At 38.1% G+C, this 22,400-nt stretch overlaps 1 protein-coding gene across 1 annotated transcript in view; it reads right to left on the bottom strand.

The window, feature by feature from the left end:
* Window positions 1-22,400, bottom strand: part of LOC129490057 (probable C-mannosyltransferase DPY19L2) — a 230,886-nt gene that overhangs the window by 44,453 nt on the left and 164,033 nt on the right. Inside the window, exons 11-14 of the mRNA XM_063609696.1 lie at window positions 19,357-19,435; window positions 16,710-16,769; window positions 16,101-16,181; window positions 11,758-11,851 (exon numbers count right to left, since the gene is read on the bottom strand). Of these exons, the coding sequence (XP_063465766.1) occupies window positions 16,723-16,769; window positions 19,357-19,435 (126 nt within the window). The 3' untranslated portion in view covers window positions 11,758-11,851; window positions 16,101-16,181; window positions 16,710-16,722. The remainder of the gene's footprint in view (window positions 1-11,757; window positions 11,852-16,100; window positions 16,182-16,709; window positions 16,770-19,356; window positions 19,436-22,400) is intronic.

Genomic DNA, 22,400 nt, shown 5'->3' with positions numbered 1-22,400 from the left:
TCCATTCCATTCTCCATTCCATTCCATTCTCCATTCTATTCTCCATTCCATTTCATTCTGCATTCCATAGCCCATTCCATTCCATTCTCCATTCCACTCCATTCTCCATTCCATTCTGCTTTCCATTCCATTATACATTCCATTCTCCATTCCAGTCTCCATTCCATTCCGTTCCCCATTCCATTCCATTCTCCAATCCATTGCTTTCCATTCTCCATTCCACTCCATTCCATTCTCCATTCCATTCCATTCTCCATTCCATTCTACATTCCATTCTCCATTCCATTCTGCATTCCATTCTCCATTCCATTCTCCATTCTCCATCCCGTTCTCCATTCCATTCTCCATTCCATTCCTTTCTCCATCCCATTCTCCATTCCATTCTCCATTCCATTCCTTTCTCCATTCCATTCTCCATTCCATTTTCCATTACACTCCATTCTCCATTACATTCCTTTCCATTCTCCATTCCATTCCATTCTCCACTCCATTCCATTCCTTTCCATTCCATTCTCCATTCCATTCCATTCTTTTCCATTCCCCATTCTATTCTATTGTCCATTCCATTGCATATCCATTCCATTCTCCATTACATTCAATTCTGCATTCCATTCTCCATTCCATTCGATTCTGCATTCCATTCCATTCTGCATTCCATTCTCCATTCCATTCCCCACTCCTTTCTCCATTCCATTGTCCATTCCATTCCATTCTCCATTCGATTCTCCATTCCATTCCATTCTCCTTTCCATTCTCCATTCCTTTCCATTCTGCATTCCATTCTCCATTCCATTGCATTTTCCATTCCATTCTCCGTTCCATTCCATTCTCCATTCTCCATTCCAGTCCATTCTCCATTCCATTCTCCATTCCATTTTCCTTTCCATTCCATTCTCCATTCCATTCCATTCTCCATTTCCTTCTCCATTCCATTCCATTCTGCATTTTATTCTCCATTCCATTCCCTTCTGCATTCCATTCTCCATTCCATTCCATTCTCCATTCTATTCCATTCTCCATTCTGTTCTCTATTCCATTCCATCCTCCACTCCATTCTCCATTCCATTCCATTCTACATTCCATTCTCCATTCCATTCCATTCTCCATTCCATTCTCTATTCTCCATTCTCCGTTCCATTACATTCTCCATTCCATTCCATTTTCCGTTCCATTCCATTCTCCATTCCATTCCATTCTCCATTCCATTCCATTCTATTCTCCATTCCATTGCATTCTGCATTCCATTCCATTCTCCTTTCTGTTCTATTCTCCATTCCATTCTCCTTTCCATTCCATTGTACATTCCATTCTCCATTCTGTTCTCCATTCCATTCCATTCTCCATTCTATTCCCCATTCCATTCTATTCTCCATTCCATTGCTTTCCATTCTCCATTCCACTCCATTCCATTCTCCATTCCATTTCATTCTACATTCCATTCTCCATTCCGTTGCATTCTGCATTCGATTCTCCATTCCATTCTCCATTCTCCATCCGGTTCTCCATTCCGTTTTCCATTCCATTCCTTTCTCCGTTCCATTCTCCATTCCATTTTCTATTACACTCCATTCTCCATTACATTCCTTTCTATTCTCCATTCCACTCCATTCCATTCCATTCTCCATTCTTTTCCATTCCTTTCTATTCCATTCTCCAATCCATTCCATTCCTTTCCTTTCTCCATTCCATTCCACTCTCCATTCCATTCTCCATTCCACTGCATTCTCTATTTCATTCTCCATTCCATTCCATTCTCTATTCCACTCTCCATTTTCCAGTGCATCCTCCATTCCATTCCATTCTCCATTGCATTCCATTCTCCATTCCATTCTATTCTCCATTCCATTCTCAATTCCATTTTCCATTCCATTCCATTCTCCATTCCATTCCAGTCTAGATTCCATTCCATTCGCCATTCCATTCTGCATTCCATTCTTCATTCCATTCAATTCTACATTCCACTGCATTCTCCATTCCAACCTCCATTCCATTCTCCGTTCCATTCCACTCTACATTCCCTTCTGCCTTCCATTCCATTCTCCATTCCATTCTCCATTCCACTCTCCATTCCATTCCATTCTCCGTTCTATTCTCCATTTCATTCTCCATTGCATTCTCCATTCCATTCTGCATTACATTATCTGTTCCATTTCATTCTCCATTCCATTCTCCATTTCATTCCATTCTCCATTCCATTCCACTCTCCATTCTATTCCATTCTCCATTCCATTCTCCATTCCAGTCCATTCTCCATTATCCGTTCCATTCTCAATTCCATTTTCCATTCCATTCCACTCTCCGTTCTATTCCATTCTCCATTCCATTCTCCATTCCAGTCCATTCTCCATTATCCGTTCCATTCTCCATTCCATTTTCCATTCCACTCCATTCTCCATTCCATTCACTTCTCCATTTCATTCTCCATTCCATTCCATTCTGCATTTCATTCTCCATTCCATTCCATCCTCCGCTCCATTCTCCATTCCATTCCACTCCATTCTCCATTCCATTCTGCATCCCATTCCATTCCCGATTCCATTCCATTCTCCATTCCATTCCATTGCATTCTCTATACCAATCTCCATTCCATTCCATTCTCCATTCCATTCTCTATTCCATTCTCCAATCGATTCCATTCCATTCTCCACTCCATTCCATTCCATTCTCTACTCCAATCTCTATTCCATTCTCCATTCCATTCCATTCCATTCTCCATTCCATTATCCATTCCCTTCCATTCTCCATTCCATTCTCCAATCCATTCTATTCCATTCTCCATTCCAATCTCTATTCCATTCTCCATTCCATTCCATTCTCCATTCCACTCCACTCCATTCTCCATTTCATTCTCCATTCCATTCCATTCTCCATTCGATTCTCCATTCCATTCCATTCTATTCCAATCTCCATAGCATTCTCCATTCCATTCCATTCTCCATTCCATTTTCCACTCCATTCCATTCTCCATTCTATTCTATTCTCCATTCCATTCCATTCTCCATTCAATTCTCCATTCCATTCCATTCTCCAATCCATTATTCATTCCATTCCATTCTCCATTCTATTCCATTCTCCATTCCATTCTCCAATCCATTCCATTCCATTCTCCATTCCAATCTCTATTCCATTCTCCATTCCATTCTCCATTCCATTCTCCATTCCATTCCACTCTCCATTCGATTCTTCATTCCATTCCATTCTCTATTCCAATCTCCATACCATTCTCCATTCCATTCCATTCTCCATTCCATTTTCCATTCCATTCCATTCTCCATTCCATTCCATTCTCCATTCAATTCTCCATTCCATTCCATTCTCCATTCCATTCCATTCTCCATTCTATTCCATTCTGCATTCGATTCTCCTGTCCATTCCATTCTGCATTCCATTCTCCATTCCATTCTCCATGCGGTTCCATTCTCCATTCCGTTCTCCATTCCATTCCATTCTCCATTCCATTTTCCATTGCATTCTTCATTCCATTCCATTTACCATTCCATTTCATTCTCCATTCCATTCCATTCTGCATTCCATTTTCCATTCCATTTCATTCGTCATTCCATTCCATTCTCCTTTCTATTCTCCATTCCATTCCATTCTCCATTTCATTTCATTCTCCATTCCATTCCATTCTACATTCCATTCTCCGTTCCATTCCATTCTCGATTCCATTCCATTCTCCATTCCTTTCCATTTTTCATTTCATTGTGCATTCCATTCCCTTCTGCATTTCATTCTCCATTCCATTTCATTCTCCATTCCATTCCATTCTGCATTCCATTCTCCATTCCATTCCATTCTGCATTCCATTCTCCATTCCATTCCATTCTCCTTTCCATTCTCCATTCCATTCTCCATTCTATTCCATTCCATTCTACATTACATTCTCCGTTCCTTTCCATTCTTGATTCCATTCCATTCCATTCTCTATTCCATTCTCCATTCCATACCATTCACTTCTCCATTCTATTCTCCATTCCATTCTCCATTGCATTCCATGCCATTCTCCATTCCATTCCATTCTCCAGTCCATTCTCCAGTCCATTTTCCAGTCCATTCTCCATTCTATTCCATTCTCCATTCCATTCCATTCTGCATTCAATTCTCCATTCCATTCCATTCTCCATTCCATTCCATTGTCCTTTCCATTCCATTCTCCATTGAATTCCATTCTGCATTCCATTCTCCTTTCCATTCTATATTCCATTCCATTCTCCATTCTATTCTCCATTCCATTCCATTGTCCATTCCATTCCATTCTCCATTCGATTCTCCATTCCATTCCATTCTCCTTTCCATTCTCCATTCCTTTCCATTCTGCATTCCATTCTCCATTCCATTGCATTTTCCATTCCATTCTCCGTTCCATTCCATTCGCCATTCTCCATTCCAGTCCATTCTCCATTCCATTCTCCATTCCATTTCCCTTTCCATTCCATTCTCCATTACATTTCATTCTCCATTTCCTTCTCCATTCCATTCCATTCTGCATTTCATTCTCCATTCCATTCCCTTCTGCTTCCATTCTCCATTCCATTCCATTCTCCATTCTATTGCGTTCTCCTTTCTATTCTCCATTCCATTCCATCATCCACTCCATTCTCCATTCCATTCCATTCTACATTCCATTCTCCATTCCATTCCATTCTCGATTCCATTCCATTCCATTCTCCATTCCATTCTCAAATCCATTGTCCATTCCATTCCATTGCATTCTCTATTGCAATCTCCATTCCATTATCCATTGCATTCCATTCTCCATTCCATTCTCCATTCCATTCCATTCTCCATTTCATTCTCCATTCCATTCCATTCTCCATTCCATTCTCCATTCCATTCCATTCTCTATTCCAATCTCCATTCGATTCCATTCTCCATTCCATTCTCCATTCCATTCTCTATTCCATTCTCCATTCCTTTCCATTCTCCATTCCATACCATTCACTTCTCCATTTTATTCTGCATTCCATTCTCCATTCCATTCCATTCTCCATTGCATTCCATTCCATTCTCCATTCCATTCCATTCTCCAGTCCATTCTCCATTCTATTCCATTCTCCATTCCATTCCATTCTCCATTCCATTCCATTCTCCTTTCCATTCTCCATTCCTTTCAATTCTGCATTCCATTCTCCATTCCATTGTATTTTCCATTCCATTCTCCATTCCATTCCATTCTCCATTCTATTCTCCATTCCAGTCCATTCTCCATTCCATTGCATTCTCCATTCCATTTTCCATTCCATTCCAATCTCCATTACATTCCATTCTCCATTTTCTTCTCCATTCCATTCCATTCTGCATTTCTTTCTCCATTCCATTTCCTTCTGTATTCCATTCTCCATTCTATTCCGTTCTCCATTCCATTCCATCCTCCACTCCATTCTGAATTCCATTCCAATATACATTCCATTGTCCATCCCATTGCATTCTCAATTCCATTCCATTCCAATCTCCATTCCATTCTCCAATCCATTCTCCAATCCATTCTCCATTCCATTCCATTCCATTCCATTCCATTCCATTGCAGTCTCTATTGCAATCTCCATTCCATTCTCCATTCCATTCTCCATTCCATTCCATTCTCCATTCCATTCCATTCCATTTTCCATTCCATTCTCCATTCCATTCCATTCTCCATTTCATTCTCCATTCCATTCCATTCTCCATTCCATTCGATTCTCCATTCCATTCTCCATTTCATTCCATTCCATTCTCTATTCCATTCTCCATTCCATTCCATTCTCCGTTCCATTCCATTTTCCATTCCATTCCATTCTCCATTCCATTCTCCATTCCATTCTCCATTCCATTCCATTCTCTATTCTATTCTCCATTCCATTCCATTCTGCATTCCATTGCCCATTCCATTCCATTCTCCTTTCCATTCGATTGTACATTCCATTCTCCATTCCGTTCTCCATTCCATTCCATTCTCCATTCCATTCTGCATTCCATTCCATTCTCCATTCCATTCTCCAATCCATTGCTTTCCATTCTCCATTCCATTCCATTCTCCATTCCATTCCATTCCATTCTCTATTCCAATCTCCATTCGATTCCATTCTCCATTCCATTCTCCATTCCATTCCATACCATTCTCTATTCCATTCTCCATTCCATTCTCCATTCCTTTCCATTCTCCATTCCATACCATTCACTTCTCCATTGTATTCTCCATTCCATTCTCCATTGCATTCCATTACATTCTTCATTCCATTCCATTCTCCAGTCCATTCTCCATTCTATTCCATTCTCCATTCCATTCTCCATTCCATTCCATTCTGCATTCCATTCTCCATTCCATTCCAGTTTCCATTCCATTCCATTCTGCATTCCATTCTCCTTTCCATTCCATTCTCCATTCCATTCTCCATTGCATTCCATTCTGCATTCCATTCTCCTTTCCATTCTCCATTCCATTCCATTCTCAATTCCATTCTCCATTCCATTCCATTCTCCATTCCATTCCATTCTCCATTCCATTCCATTCTCCATTCCATTCCATTCTCCATTCGTTTCTCCATACCATTCCATTCTGCATTCCATTCCATTCTCCTTTCCATTCTCCATTCCTTTCCATTCTGCATTCCATTCTCCATTCCATTACATTTTCCATTCTATTCTCCATTCCATTCCATTCTCCATTCCATTCTCCATTCTATTCTCCATTCCAGTCCATTCTCCATTCTCCATTCCATTCTCCATTCCATTTTCCATTCCATTCCATTCTCCATTACATTCCATTCTCCATTTTCTTTTCCATTCCATTCCATTCTGCATTTCATTCTCCATTCCATTCCCTTCTGCATTCCATTCTCCTTTCTATTCTGTTCTCCTTTCCATTCTCCATTCCATTCCATCCTCCACTGCATTCTGAATTCCATTCCAATATACATTCCACTGTCCATTCCATTCCATTCTCGATTCCATTCCATTCCAATCTCCATTCCATTCTCCAATCCATTCTCCATACCATTCCATTCCATTCCATTTCATTGCAGTCTCTATTGCAATCTCCATTCCATTATCCATTCCATTCCACTCTCCATTCCATTCTCCATTCCATTCCATTCTCCATTCCATTCCATTCCATTTTCCATTCCATTCTCCATTCCATTCCATTCTCCATTTCGTTCTCCATTCCATTCCATTCTGCATTCCATTCGATTCTCCATTCCATTCTCCATTTCATTCCATTCCGTTCTCTATTCCAATCTCCATTCCATTCCATTCTCCATTCCATTCTCCATTCCATTCCATTCTTCATTCCATTCCATTCTCCATTCTATTCTCCATTCCATTCCATTCTGCATTCCATTGCCCATTCCATTCCATTCTCCATTCCATTCCATTCTCCTTTCCATTCGATTGTACATTCCATTCTCCATTCAGTTCTCCATTCCATTCCATTCTCCATTCCCTTCTCCAATCCATTGCTTTCCATTCTCCATTCCACTCCATTCCATTCTCCATTCCATTCCATTCTCCATTCCATTTCATTCTACATTCCATTCTCCATTCCATTCCATTCTGCATTCCATTCTCCATTCCATTCTCCATTCTCCATCCCGTTCTCCATTCCATTCTCCATTCCATTCCTTTCTCCGTTCCATTCTCCATTCCATTTTCCATTACACTCCATTATCCATTACATTCCTTTCCATTCTCCATTCCACTCCATTCCATTCCATTCTCCATTCCATTCCATTCCATTCTCCACTCCATTCCTTTACATTCCATTCTCCATTCCATTCCATTCTTTTCCATTCTCCATTCCATTCCATTCTCCATTCCATTGCATTCTCCATTCCATTCTCCTTTGCATTCCATTCTCCATTTCATTCCATTCTCCATTCCATTCTCCATTCCATTCCATTGCAGTCTCTATTGCAATCTCCATTCCATTATCCATTCCATTCCATTCTCCATTCCATTCCATTCCATTCTCCATTCCATTCTTCATTCCATTCTCCATTCCATTCCATTCCATTCTCCATTCCATTTCATTCTCCATTCCATTCCATTCTCCATTCCATTTTCCATTCCATTCTCCATTCCATTCCATTCTCCATTTCATTCTCCATTCCATTCCATTCTCCATTCCATTCCATTCTCCACTCCATTCCATTCTCTATTCCAATCTCCATTCCATTGCATTCTCCATTCCATTCCATTCTCCATTCCATTCTCCATTCCATTCTATTCTCCATTCCATTCCATTCTGCATTCCATTGCCCATTCCATTCCATTCTCCATTCCACTCTATTCTCCATTCCATTCTCCTTTCCATTCCCTTGTACATTCCATTCTCCATTCCATTCCATTCTCCATTCCATTCTCCAATCCATTGCTTTCCATTCTCCATTCCACTCCATTCCATTCTCCATTCCATTCTCCCTTCCATTCCATTCTCCATTCCATTCTCCATTCCATTCTCCATTCCATTCTCCATCCCGTTCTCCATTCCATTCTCCATTCCATTCCTTTCTCCATTCCATTCTCCATTCCATTTTTCACTACACTCCATTCTCCATTACATTCCTTTCCATTCTCCATTCCACTCCATTCCTTCCATTCTCCACTCCATTCCATTCCTTTCCATTGCATTCTCCATTCCATTCTTTTCCATTCTCCATTCCATTCTCCATTCCATTCTCCATTGCATTCCATTCTGCATTCCATTCTCCATTCCATTCCATTCTGTATTCCATTCCACTCTGCATTCCATTCTCCATTCCATTCCATTCCCCACTCCTTTCTCCATTCCATTGTCCATTCCATTCCATTCTCCATTCCATTTTCCATTGCATTCCATTCTCCATTTCATTCTCCGTTCCATTCTCCATTCCATTCTCCATTGCATTCTCCATTCCATTCTGCATTCCATTCTCCATTCCATTCTCCATTTCATTCTCCATTCCATTCTGCATTCCATTTTCCATTCCATTCTCCATTCCATCCCATTCCGTACTCCATTCCGTTTCATTCTCCATTCCATACTCCATTCCGTTTCATTCTCCATTCCATTCCATTCTCCATTCCATTCCATTCTGCATGTCATTCTCCATTCCATTCCATTCTGCATTCCATTCTCCTTTCCATTCCATTCTCCTTTCTATTCTCCATTCCATTCCATTCTCCATTCTATTCCATTCTCCATTCCATTCCATTCCATTCTGCATTCTATTCTCCTTTCCATTCCATTCTCCATTCCATTTTCCATTCCATTCCATTCTCCATTCCATTCCATTCTGCATTCCTTTCTCCTTTCCATTCCATTCTCCATTCCATTTTCCATTCCATTCTCCATTCCACTCTCCATTCCATTCCATTCCATTCTCCATTCCATTCCATTCTCCATTCCATTCCATTCTCCATTCCATTCTCCATTCCATTCGATTCTCTATTCCAATCTCCATTCCATTCCATTCTCCATTCCATTCTCGATTCCTTTCCATTCTGCATTCCTTTCTCCTTTCCATTCCATTCTCCATTCCATTTTCCATTCCATTCCATTCTCCATTCCACTCTCCATTCCATTCCATTCCATTCTCCATTCCATTCCATTCCATGCTCCATTCCATTTCATTCTCCATTCCATTCTCTATTCCATTCCATTCTCCACTCCATTCCATTCTGCATTTCATTCTCCATTCCATTCCATTCTGCATTCCATTCTCCATTCCATTCCATTCTCCATTCTATTCCATTCCATTCTCCATTCCATTCCATTCCATTCTACATTCCATTCTCCATTCCTTTCCAGTCTCAATTCCATTCCATTCCATTCTCCATTCCATTCCATTCTCTATTCCATACCATTCCCTTCTCCATTCCATTCTCCATTCCATTCTCCATTCTATTGCATTCCATTCTACATTCTCCATTCCTTTCCAGTCTCGATTCCATTCCATTCCATTCTCCATTCCATTCCATTCTCCATTCCATACCATTCCCTTCTCCATTGTATTCTCCATTCCATTCTCCATTCCATTCCATTCTCCATTCCGTTCTCCGTTCCATTCCATTCTCCATTCCATTCTCCAGTCCATTCTCCATTGTATTCTATTCTCCATTCCATTCTCCATTCAATTCCATTCTACATTCTCCATTCCTTTCCAGTCTCGATTCCATTCCATTCCATTCTCCATTCCATTCCATTCCATTCTCCATTCCATTCCATTCTCCATTCCATGCCATTCCCTTCTCCATTCTATTCTCCATTCCATTCTCCATTCCATTCCATTCTCCATTCCGTTCTCCGTTCCATTCCATTCTCCATTCCATTCTCCAGTCCATTCTCCATTGTATTCTATTCTCCATTCCATTCTCCATTCAATTCCATTCTGCATTCCATTCTCCATTCCATTCCAGTGTCCATTCCTTTCCATTCTTCATTCCATTCTCCTTTCCATTCCATTCTCCATTCCATTCTCCATTGCGTTCCATTGTGTATTCCATTCTCCTTTCCATTCCCCATTCCATTCCACTCTCCATTCCATTCTCCATTCCATTCCATTCTCCATTCGATTCTCCATTCCATTCCATTCACCATTCCATTCCATTCTCCGTTCCATTCTCCGTTCCATTCCATTCTGCATTCCATTCTCCATTGCACTGCATTCTCCATTCCATTCTCCCTTCCATTCCATTCTGCATTCCATTCTCCATTCTCCATTCCATTCTATTCTCCATTCCATTCTGCATTCCATTCCATTCTCCATTCCATTCCATTTCCATTCTATTGTCCATTCCATTGCATTCTGCATTCCGTTCCCCATTCCTTTCCATTCTCCATTCCATTCTCCTTTCCATTCCATTGTACATTCCATTCTCCATTCCGTTCTCCATTCCATTCTCCATTCCATTCTCCTTTCCATTCCATTCTCGATTCCATTGCATTCCATTCTCCATTCCATTCTCCCTTCCATTCCATTCTCTATTCCATTCAATTCCATTCTCCATTCCATTCCATTCTCTACTCCATTCTCCATTCCATTCCATTCCATTCTCCATTCCATTCCCTTCCATTCTCCATTCCATTCCATTCTCCATTCCATTTCATTCTCCATTCCATTACCCAGTCCATTCTCCATTCCATTCCATTCTCCATTCCATTTCATTCTCCTTTCCATTCTCCGTTCCATTCCATTCCATTCTCCATTCCATTCCATTCTCCATTCTATTCTCCATTCCATTCCCTTCTCCATTCCATTCTCCATTCTATTCCATTCTCCATTCCATTCTCCATTCTATTCCATTCTCCATTCTATTCCATTCTCCATCCCATTCCATTCTGCATTCCATTCTCCATTCCATTCTGCATTCCATTCTCCATTCCATTCCATTCTCCTTTCCATTCTCCATTCCATTCCATTCTCCATTCCATTCCATTCTCCATTCTCCATTCCATTCCATTCCCCATTCCATTCTCCATTCCATTCCATTCTCCATTCCATTCCATTCTCCATTCCATTCCATTCTCCATCCCATTCTCCATTCCATTCTCTTCTCCATCCCATTCTCCATTATTCCTTTCTCCATTCCATTTTCCATTCCATTCCATTCTCCATTCTCCATTTCATTCCCTTCTCCATTCTCCATTCCATTCCCTTCCATTCTCCATTCGATTCCATTCTCCATTCCATTCTCCAGTCCATTCTCCATTCTCCATTCCCTGCTCCTTTCGTTTCCATTCCAGCCTGTCAGTATCCTTTAATTAAGAAAATTTCGGCCTGGCACGGTGGCTCATACCTGTAATCCCAGCACTTTGGGAGGTCGAGACGGGCAGATAACAAGGTCCGGAGATCAAGATCATCCTGGCTAACATGGTGAAACCCCGTCTCTACTAAAAACACAAAAAAATTAGCCAGGTGTGGTGGCGGGCGCCTGTTGTCCCAGCTACTCAGGAGGCTGAGGGAGGAGAATGGCATAAACCCGTGAGGTGGAGGTTGCAGTGAGCCGAGATTGCACCACTGCACTCCAGCGTGGGCGACAGAGTGAGACTCTGTCTCAAAAAACAAAAAAACAAAAAACCAAGAAAAAGAAGAAAATTTCCAGAACCTTTGTCCTTTATGACATAGACTTTTTGGAAAAATAAATTCCTCTTTCTTCTTTTAAGATGTTCCTTGTGTGGAGGCTGTCTGCTGTTTCCTTATGATTATATTCAAGAGGTGCACTTCTTGACAAGATGTGACTCTAGTCAGTATACTGACTAGGTGATATTGTGTCCTTTGCAGGACACAATCTGGAGGCATATGATGGTCAGTGTCAATACTGATCACCAGTTAAGGTTGTTGCCTGATTTCATCCCTGTACAATTCCTGTTTTTTTCCTTTTTAGAGATAATTAACAGTCTGTGGGGCAACACTTTGAGATCAAGAAATCTCCTGCTAATCATTACAATTTCCCCTAGATTCAGCATCTGTAATTAGTTACCCACTGCTATTATGCCAAATCTTAGTAGCCTAAAACAACAGATACTTATGAACTCAGACAGTTCCTATGGGTCAGGAATTTGGCAGTGGCTTGGCTGGGTGGTTCTGGCTCAGGGTCTCTAATGAGGTTGCATTTAAGCACCAGCCAGAAGCTGCAGTCATCTGAAGGCTTGCCCAGGGCTGGAGAATCTACTTCCAAGATGATTCACTCACATGCCTGGCAAGTTAGTGCTAGAACTGAGAAGGCCTCAGTTCCTTATCACATGGAACTTCCCACAGGGCTACTTGACTGTCATCATGACATGACAGCTGGCTTCTCCTACAGAAAGAGATCTCAGAGAGAAAGCAAGGAGAAAGCAGTGCCTCCTGTGACCTACTCTTGGAACTCATACACTGTCACTTCCACCATATTCATTCTATTTGCCCACTTGATTCAAGGGGAAAATTAAGAATTAACTTTTTTTTTTTTTAAACAGAGTCTCACTCTGTCGCCCAGAAAATAACTAGAAATTGCTTTAAAAATTATTTTGATTAGAAATTAAATATCATAAAACTTAACCTTTAAAAAATCACAAATAGACAATTTATAAGATATAAGATAAAAAAGTACTATATACTTATAAGAAAATTTTAGCTTTAAAAGCATTTATCGGAAAATAAGAGAGGTGAAAACAACAGAGCTAAGCATTTCCCTTGGGCATCAGAAGAGAGGAAACAAAAAGAAGTAAGAATAAGGACAGGAATTGGTGACAAAGAGAAACACAACAAAACCAAAGAGGACTAAAAAAAGGTATAACTTTAAAAATATTAAAACAATAGACCTTTAGAGCAAGTCTAATGAAGGAAATAAAAGATGCAAACAAAAAGCAAAATGAAAAAGGGATAAATAACTATGGACTCAACATAATTAAAATAAGAAGAGTAGGCTGAACAATTTGCTAATAAATTATAAAACCTAGGTAAAATGGATACATTTCTGGAAAATCATAAAACACCAAAACTGGCACAAAAAGAAATAGAAAACTTGAATAGAACAAAAAGCATTCAAATATCTGAAATAGAAATCAAGTACTTTCCCTCCCAAAAAGCCCTAGACTGAGATGGTTAACATGGATGAATTATTAAACTTTCAAAAAAATCTTTCCCAAATTGCCAGAAAGTAGGAAAAATAAAAAAAAAAGAACACCAAAAACAAACAGACACAACAGCTCTTAATAGGAGACCAATATTAATTCCAAATGCAAATAAGGAGAAGTCAACCAAAGAACAAAAAGATCACTCCAAATATGCATATACACAAAAATTCCAATAAGAATTTTAACTGATTAAATTTAAAAAGCATTATCCATTTGATGGCATATATAAAATGGGCAAAATTCCTCTAAGGACATAAACTACCGAAGTTCACTCCAGATGAACTGGAGAGCCTCCTAATGAAATTGAATTTGTAGTAAAAAACCTACCCACAAAGAAAGCTCCAGGCCATGAGGGCTTCACTGCCAAATTCTACCAAACACTTAAGGAAGAGATAATACCAATTCTACACAAAAATCTCTCTGAAAACAGGAGACAGAACACTTGCAAATAATTTTAGGAGATGACATTACCCTGAAACCAAAACCAGACAAAATCATTACAAGAAAACTACAACAAATATTCCTCATGAATAATAGACGAAAATCCTTAAAAGTATTAGCCAACCAAATCCAACAATATAGAAAAGAAATACTGCATTTGAGCAGGTGAGGTTTATCCCAGGATACAAACTAGATCAACACTCATATATCAAAAAATGTGTCAACTTCCAAATACGGCCGAGTTAAGAAACTGATATCTCCCATTCTCCAAAACAACTTTAAAGTTGGACAAAATTATTTAAAAAAACACTCATATGGGTTCTAGAAATTAACCAAAAGGAAGCAACAACGTGGGAAGCATTCATTCATAAAAAACTGAGAAACTCTGGGTAAAAACAGTGGGAGTCTGTGGCATTTTTACCTAGGTTGCTCCCATCCACCTCGGCACCACCCCCATCTCCCCCATACTGTTAGTCCAACAGTTCTTTTGAAGGGGGCGGGATAGAGTATGACTAGTCATAAAAAGAATCTTTACTACTGGAGCAGGCTGACCTGATTTGGGGCGGACAGCTAAAAACCTACGCTATGAGCCAATGCCCTTGATCAACGTTACATATTTCTAAAAACACTAACGTTACAATTAAGTTATTTCTAATTTGCAAATAACATAGGTTATAGCATTTTTTTTGGCCCTGGCATAATTTTAGGCTATGACAGAAAATGACAATAATGACTTTAACCTGAATTAATACCTTAACTGGTTCATGTTCCCCCAGTGAGGAAAACAGATTCCATAAATGCAGGACTAGGGTTATTTCACTTGTCTTCCTGCTCGCGCTCTGCATACTGGCCAACTCACCCACCTTTCCGCTCTCATCCTCACAACTGACTTCCAGGATCCTTCCCTGATGCTCCTCCTGTGTATTCCTGCAGCACTCTGTACTTCATTTTTTATCACAACTGTTATTACACTATATTACAACTGCTAGGAATTGTTCCTATTTTCCGAATTTTCCACTAGACCATACCTTACTCAGTTTTGTATCTCTAGGATACTTTCCACTGTCAGACACACAGGAGGTACTGAATGAATGAATGAATGAATACATTTTCAACTATAGTTTTAAAGTTTTAAAAATCTTTCCACAGATTGTAGACCACCCATTTAATGGTCCATGTGTTTTCAATCTTTTAAGCAAAAACAACCTTTGTTCTTATGAAAACCTATATGAAAGAGATTAAGGTTAAACTGTCCTGGGTAAAAGAGAGGCTAGGAGATGAGGGAGTAGACAGCCCTCAGGCAAGAGTCCTGGGAAGTCCTAGGACTTCACATAACCCAGTTTCAAAACATAGCATTAATCTAGTACAGAAAGAAGAAAATCACCAATAAAAATAAATTATAGGAAAAAAAGTAGTTTATTTTTTCCATGTTGGTTCTTGTGCTGGTTTTTAAAATTAAATCTTTGATAGCCTCCTGACTTAGGATGTGCTGATTAAAACACCAAAATAAAATAGGCAAAGCAATTATGGACAGGGAGAATCCTCAAAATTATAAGACAGACTTCTCCATTTTATCTTCCCTTCTACCCTAATACCAAAAACAAACAAAAATCTTGTTTAAATAAGACTAACTTGGATTACATTATCTATAAAGGCTTATAAAAGCCTTTTACAAGTAATGACTTGAAAACTGGGGAGAAAAAAGAATGAGACTATAATACGATCTCCAGTTAAGGCTCTGAAGATGGTGTCTTTACCAGTTACAAAGAAGCTAGAGAAAAATGACTGTATAGAGCTTAAAATTCAATCTTTAATCTCTAGAGTTTTCCTGCTTTAAAATTTTAAAATTTTAGTGATATAGAAGAACCAATAAAATAAGAGATTGTTTTAAGAAACTAATTTTGGAGAACAAAAATCTATATACAATTACATTTACTTCGTATTATATTAAATACATAATACAATAGGTGAACAGACTTCATCCTAGAATTTCATTTAATAGTGATACTTGAATAACTCAATTTATTCTTAGCCTATTCGATTCTTTTCAAGTCTTTCAAGTTTAAGCAAAAAATGCACTTACGTCATCTGTAATACCAAAAATTTTAGATGTCAAGTATTTAAGTATGACAGTTCCAAATAACCAAAAACATCCTTGAATAACCTAAAAAAAGAAAACAAAAATAACTTTGATGCTTCATATTCCATAGACATAGGCTAGGAAGAAAAAAATAAATGCTTTAATCATACATGAAATACATATTACTATCTACAAGAGAAAATGTTAGAAAATGCATCTCAATTTAAAATCAAGCATGTTGCTCAAAATCAAGGGACAGTAACTAAACATAAAAATACAATCATACAACCTTATAAAAATTAATACATTTTATAGAAGATTTACACGACCACTGCAGTTAAATTCCCTTTAACAGTTTCTTATACATGCACTGTTTCTCAGATGAAACATGAGTAATAAATAAAACTGGAATTTTTTAACTACATACGCAGGATTAACTTTAACTTGTTTCATAAAAAGGGCAATTTGGTACATTAAAATTGAGCACTAACATACTATAAAACTGCTGGATCCCCTGAATTACACAGATCATTTTCTTAAAAGTAAAACATGAAACCAATGATATATTTTAGAGAAGAAAAAACATAAGCATCAAAATAGATTGATTCTTACCCATAAACTAAGTTCAGATACATTTATTTTCAGGAAATGTGGTTTCATTGCCAGAATACCCTGAATAGAGAAAAATAACATAGTATACACAGTTAACACTTATAGACATAAATTCAAGTACCAAAAAATTCTTCTAAATAATAAGATTCTCAAGTATCTAAAATTTAGCACATGGTTGACTTTCCACATACCATCCACATGCTCATTTCTAGAGTCAGTGACTTCAAGGTATAGCCCTATTATCCAAAGTCAATTAAGTGAATGCGTGACTTTTTAAAGTTGAAAAAGGAATCACCATATGTAAATGTCTATGACTGATTTGACATTTCTGATTTATCTCTGAGCCACGAGGTATATAACATTTTCAGAATTTTGGACAGTAGTCATACAGGCATAAGATTTTCCTTTAGCTAAAAATTACTGACTCTTAGGGTAAACAACAAATGAAATGTTAATGGATCAACTAAATACTTCTCTTGTCAAATCTTAAGTATTTTCAGCAGTAACGCTCCCAAACCTTGGGGAGCTAAAACTACTTCGAACATGGCAAAAATATGATTAGAGATCAAAACATAAATACTTGAAACCAAATTAAATCTTTTTGGAAGTTTCTGAATACCTGAGAATACAAAATGTGATACAATTCAGGTTTCAAAGTGATTAATTATAAATATATGCAAATGTGTGTTTATAGTTAAATATGCACAAACATGCTGTATTCCCTGTTATCATTTATTTTTATACACCAAAATATATGGAATATACACAAATATGCTTAATTCATATCTAAGACGCACCTCAGTGTGAAGCATCTAGCAGCATACCTGACATATAGAACTGAGGAGAAATTTCCTACAAAATGTACTTAAATTAGATTTTATTTATATGTAATATTTGATTCAATGGTTTCCCTGTCCATAGTACCAAGATTCATGTACTTTATCCTGGGTGATAGCAGTACATGACAAAGTACATATGTAAAATATACAACTGAGTACTTTGCCACTTTGACACAGAACTGAAGAACTATACTTATTAATCCCAAAGTTACGATTTTTCTTGTTGTTGTTGCTGAAAATATAGCATCATGCTAATTGTTAATTTCTGTAGCTAAATATACTCAAGGCACAACCTGAAAAGGGTGGTGGCCCAGACTGGGAAGAGGCATGTTTTTGAGAAATGGGTTTTTGTTTTTTGTTTTTTTTTTTTTTTGAGACGGAGTCTCGCTCTGTCACCCAAGCTGGAGTGCAGTGGCGCGATCTCGGCTCACTGCAAGCTCCGCCTCCTGGGTTCACGCCATTCTCCTGCCTCATCCTCTCCGAGTAGCTGGGACTACAGGCGCCCGCCACCACACCTGGCTAATTTTTTGTATTTTTAGTAGAGACGGGGTTTCACCGTGGTCTCGATCTCCTGACCTCGTGATCCGCCTGCCTTGGCCTCCCAAAGTGCTGGGATTACAAGCGTGAGCCACCGCGCCCGGCCGGGTTTTTAAATAAATATTATTTGTAAAATAAATGAAAATGGAGGTTTCATATGTAATGGCTTCTAGAAACTAAGAAACCCCAAATGATCTGAGTCACTTAATTACTCAAGAAGTAGAATACATTCTAATTACGACAGTGCAATACGCTTTTAAAGTCATCGGGAAACTAAAGCACATGCACTTTAAACATAAGGAATAACAAGTTTGCAAACATTTTAATGGAAACTCACCAAAAAAAAAGGCAGTCTTTAAATTTCAGAAGACTTTTGGACTTATAAAGTCATCCTGCCAGCCAGGCACAGTGGCTCACACCTGTAATCCCAGCACTTTGGGAGGCCGAGGTAGGCAGATCACCTGAGGTCGGAAGTTTGAGACCAGCCTGACCAACATGGAGAAACCCCGTCTCTACTAATAATAGAAAATTAGCCGGGCATGGTGGCATATGCTTGTAATCCCAGCTACTCGGAAGGCTGAGACAGGAGAATAGCTTGAACCTGGGAGGCAGAGTGAGCTGAGATTGCGCCACTGCACTCCAGTGTAGGCCATGAGAGCGAAACTCCGTCTTAAAAAAAAAAAAAAACACAACAAAACAAAACAAAAAAAAAACAAAGTCATCCTGCCAAATGTGGCAGAAGGAATTAGATGACCTTCCATCAATTTGTTCTAATTCTGTAAAATACTCTCTCCATAATCTAAAGCTGCTCTTGGTAGTGATTTAGCAATATAAAATTGAATCATCACCTTACTTAAGCCTTCTGAAAGTCCATATAAGTAGACAAGGGGCAAAAAACAAAACAAACCAAAAAAAAAAAAAACCCTAAGTAATCAAGCCCTTGATCTTCTGATCACAGTGGAATGAAGAGGGGAGGCTGTTATAAGATTGCAGTTCGAGGAAAGGGGTTCAAAAAGTGGAGCAGGAGTAGGATAAAAATGGAAAGGAGGAAGGGAGAAGAAAACATAGAAATCTTTCTGAAATGATACTAATTTTTCATTTTTTTTTCCTGTTTTAAAAGTGAGTACTTAATAAACACCATCACATCTAGAATATTCAGTAAGACACTTAAGATGGTTCCTACAGAAAACCCTCATGAATCCTAAGCCAGTGAAGAAAAAATTGTTAAACCATGAGTTTCAAAAACAGCCATATAAGTAAGGAATACTTACCCAAATAATGACCAAAGAAGAAGCATAATAATAACATTGAGTTCCCAAACATCAAAACAAAACAAAGTGCAAGAGAAATCTGGAAAAAATCCAAGAAAAAAATATAAGTAATGCACATAAAACAAAAAACCTTTGTTTTTTATTGTGAAAATTGTACATGCCCATAATAAACAGAATTCAAACTGTTCAAAAGGGACTATAAAACAGCCCATTATCCATCCTACACTTCAAGCTCCCAGAGATAACCATCATCAACAGTTTCCTGTGCATCCTTCCAGAGAACATGTATAAATTCTAGTTTATATATTTTGTTAAACCACAAACGGACACTTACCCCACAAGCTATACTATTTCTTGCTTTTATTCGTAATGTTTCAGAGAGCTTTCCATACACATGCAAGCCAATCTAACACATTCTGCTTGAGAACTGGAAAAAGTATTCTATTCCACAGATGTACCCTAATTTATTTAACTAGTCCTCCGTATACTGCGAAACAAGAGCTTTCCACTTCTATTTTGTTTTGTTTGGATCTTCCTAATAAAAACACTGCTATGATAGACATCCTTATGTGTATACCTTATGTACATGTCAGTACATTTATGAATAAATTACTAGAAGTGAAACTGATAGATCAAGGATATACACATTTTTTAATTCAATACAAATATTGACAAATTGGCCTACAAAAAGATTGTGCCAATTCACTTTCCCACCAACTGGGCAGGAGAGTTCCTATGGATATATATTCTGGCAACACTGTATTATTCTTTTAAATATCTGCCAATCCAGTGGGGAAAAAATGTTACCTCATTGTTTCACTTTTCCATTCTTTTAATAGTAGATGAGACACAGCACCTTTTATTCTATTTACTGGTTATGTTGTCTTGTGTGTATGTGTGAACTGCTTATTCCCACTGCCCATCTGTCTATTGGGCTTTCATTATTTTCCTTAACAGCTCTCTTCATATATTATAGACCATAGCCCCAATATCCAGAATCTACAAGAGACTTAAACAAGTTTACAAGAAAAAAACAAACAACTCCATCAAAAAGTGGGCGAAGGATATGAACAGACACTTCTCAAAAGAAGACATTTATGTGGCCAACAAACATATGAAAAAAAAAGTTCATTATCACTGGTCATTACAGAAATGCAAATCAAAACCACAATGAGATACCATCTCACACCAGTTAGAATGGTGATCATTAAAAAGTCAGGAAACAACAGATGCTGGAGAGGATGTAGAGAAATAGGAACACTTTTACACTGTTGGTGACAGTGTAAATTAGTTCAACTATTGTGGAAGATAGTGTGACGATTCCTCAAGGATCTGGAACCAGTAATACCATTTGACCCAGCAATCCCATTGCTAGGTATATACTCAAAGGATTATAAATCATTCTACTATAAAGATACACGCACACATACGTTTATTGTAGCACTATTCACAATAGCAAAGACTTGGAACAAACCCAAATGCCCATCAATGACAGACTGGATAAAGAAAATGTGGCACATATACACCATGGAATACTATGCAGCTATAAAAAAAAAGGATGAGTTCATGTCCTTTGTAGGGACATGGATGAAGCTGGAAACCATCATTCTCAGCAAACTAACACAGGAACAGAAAACCAAACACCGCATGTCCTCACTCATAAGTGTCAGCTGAACAATGAGAACACATGGACACAGGGAGGGGAACATCACATTCTGGTGCCTGTTGGGGGTGGGGGGCTAGGGGAGGGATAGCATTAGGAGAAATACCTAATGTAGATGACAGGTTGATGGGTGCAGCAAACCACCATGGCACGTGTATACCTATGTAACGAACCTCCACTTGCTGCACATGTATCCCAGAGCTTAAAGTACATATATATACACACACACACATATATATACACACACACACATATATATAGAGAGAGAACATAGTTCCTTATCAAGTAAACATATTGTAAATATTTTTCTCAGTTCATTTTTGACCTTTGTGGTATTTTTTGTATTATGGTTATTTTCTAAATATTTATGTTAGCAAATGTATCTTTCATTTCCTTTAGGTCTTTGGATTTATCTGTCATTTAAAAAGGCACTAAAAATAAAATAATCCATATTTTCTTCCAGAAGATTTATTTTTGATCCATATATATCAATTTCAATGTGAATTTCAGAATCAGCTTGTTTCAAAAACTAAAATTTTTATTAAAACTACTTTATTCAATAATGTATGTTATTTATAGTTATATCTGTTCAACATTGAATCTTTAGATCCCAAAGCAATACATGTTCCTTCCATTTCTTTAAATCTTCTTTTACATGCATTAGCAAGAATGGTTTTCTTTATATAGATCCTGCATATTTTCTTGAGTTTATTCTAAAGCATATTATTTTTGCTGTTGTTGTATCAAGAATCTTCATATTTTCTGATTGTTTGCATATAGAAAAATTATATTAAATATGCATCAGTGAATATGATTTCATTGTTTCTAGTAGTAGTTTATTTGGATTTCTCAAGTATTCAAAACGATATCAACTACAATGATATTTTTACAACTTCCTTTGAATTATTTTTTAGTCAATTGTATTAGCTGACATTTCTGCAACAATGTTAAGTAATAAGAGAGGCAGTAGGCATATTTATCATGCCTCTGGCATTAATGGAAATAGGAAATTGTTCTATTGCTTCATCATTTTATGTGGTACTAGTTTTTGTTTTGAGGTGTGGGTATCTTAAATTTCAATGAAATATCCATCTATTTTTACTTGATTATGGTCTTAAACACCAAAAATAGATGTTGGCTTTTATCAAATACCTTTACAGTATCAAAGGTATTATTATATTGTGGATTTTTTTTTTTTTTTTTTTTTTTGAGACAGAGTCTCACTCTGTCGCCCAGGCTGGAGTGCAGTGGCGCGATCTTGGCTCACTGCAAGCTCCGCCTCCCAGGTTCACGCCATTCTCCTGCCTTAGCCTCCCAACTAGCTGGGACTACAGCTGCCCACCACCACACCCAGCTAATTTTTTGTATTTCTAGTAGAGAC

Source organism: Symphalangus syndactylus, chromosome 9 (assembly GCF_028878055.3).
Source record: "Symphalangus syndactylus isolate Jambi chromosome 9, NHGRI_mSymSyn1-v2.1_pri, whole genome shotgun sequence".
NCBI lineage: Eukaryota > Metazoa > Chordata > Mammalia > Primates > Hylobatidae > Symphalangus > Symphalangus syndactylus.
Note: the sequence above shows the minus strand (reverse complement) of the source record. Positions and strands in the feature narration are given on the sequence as shown.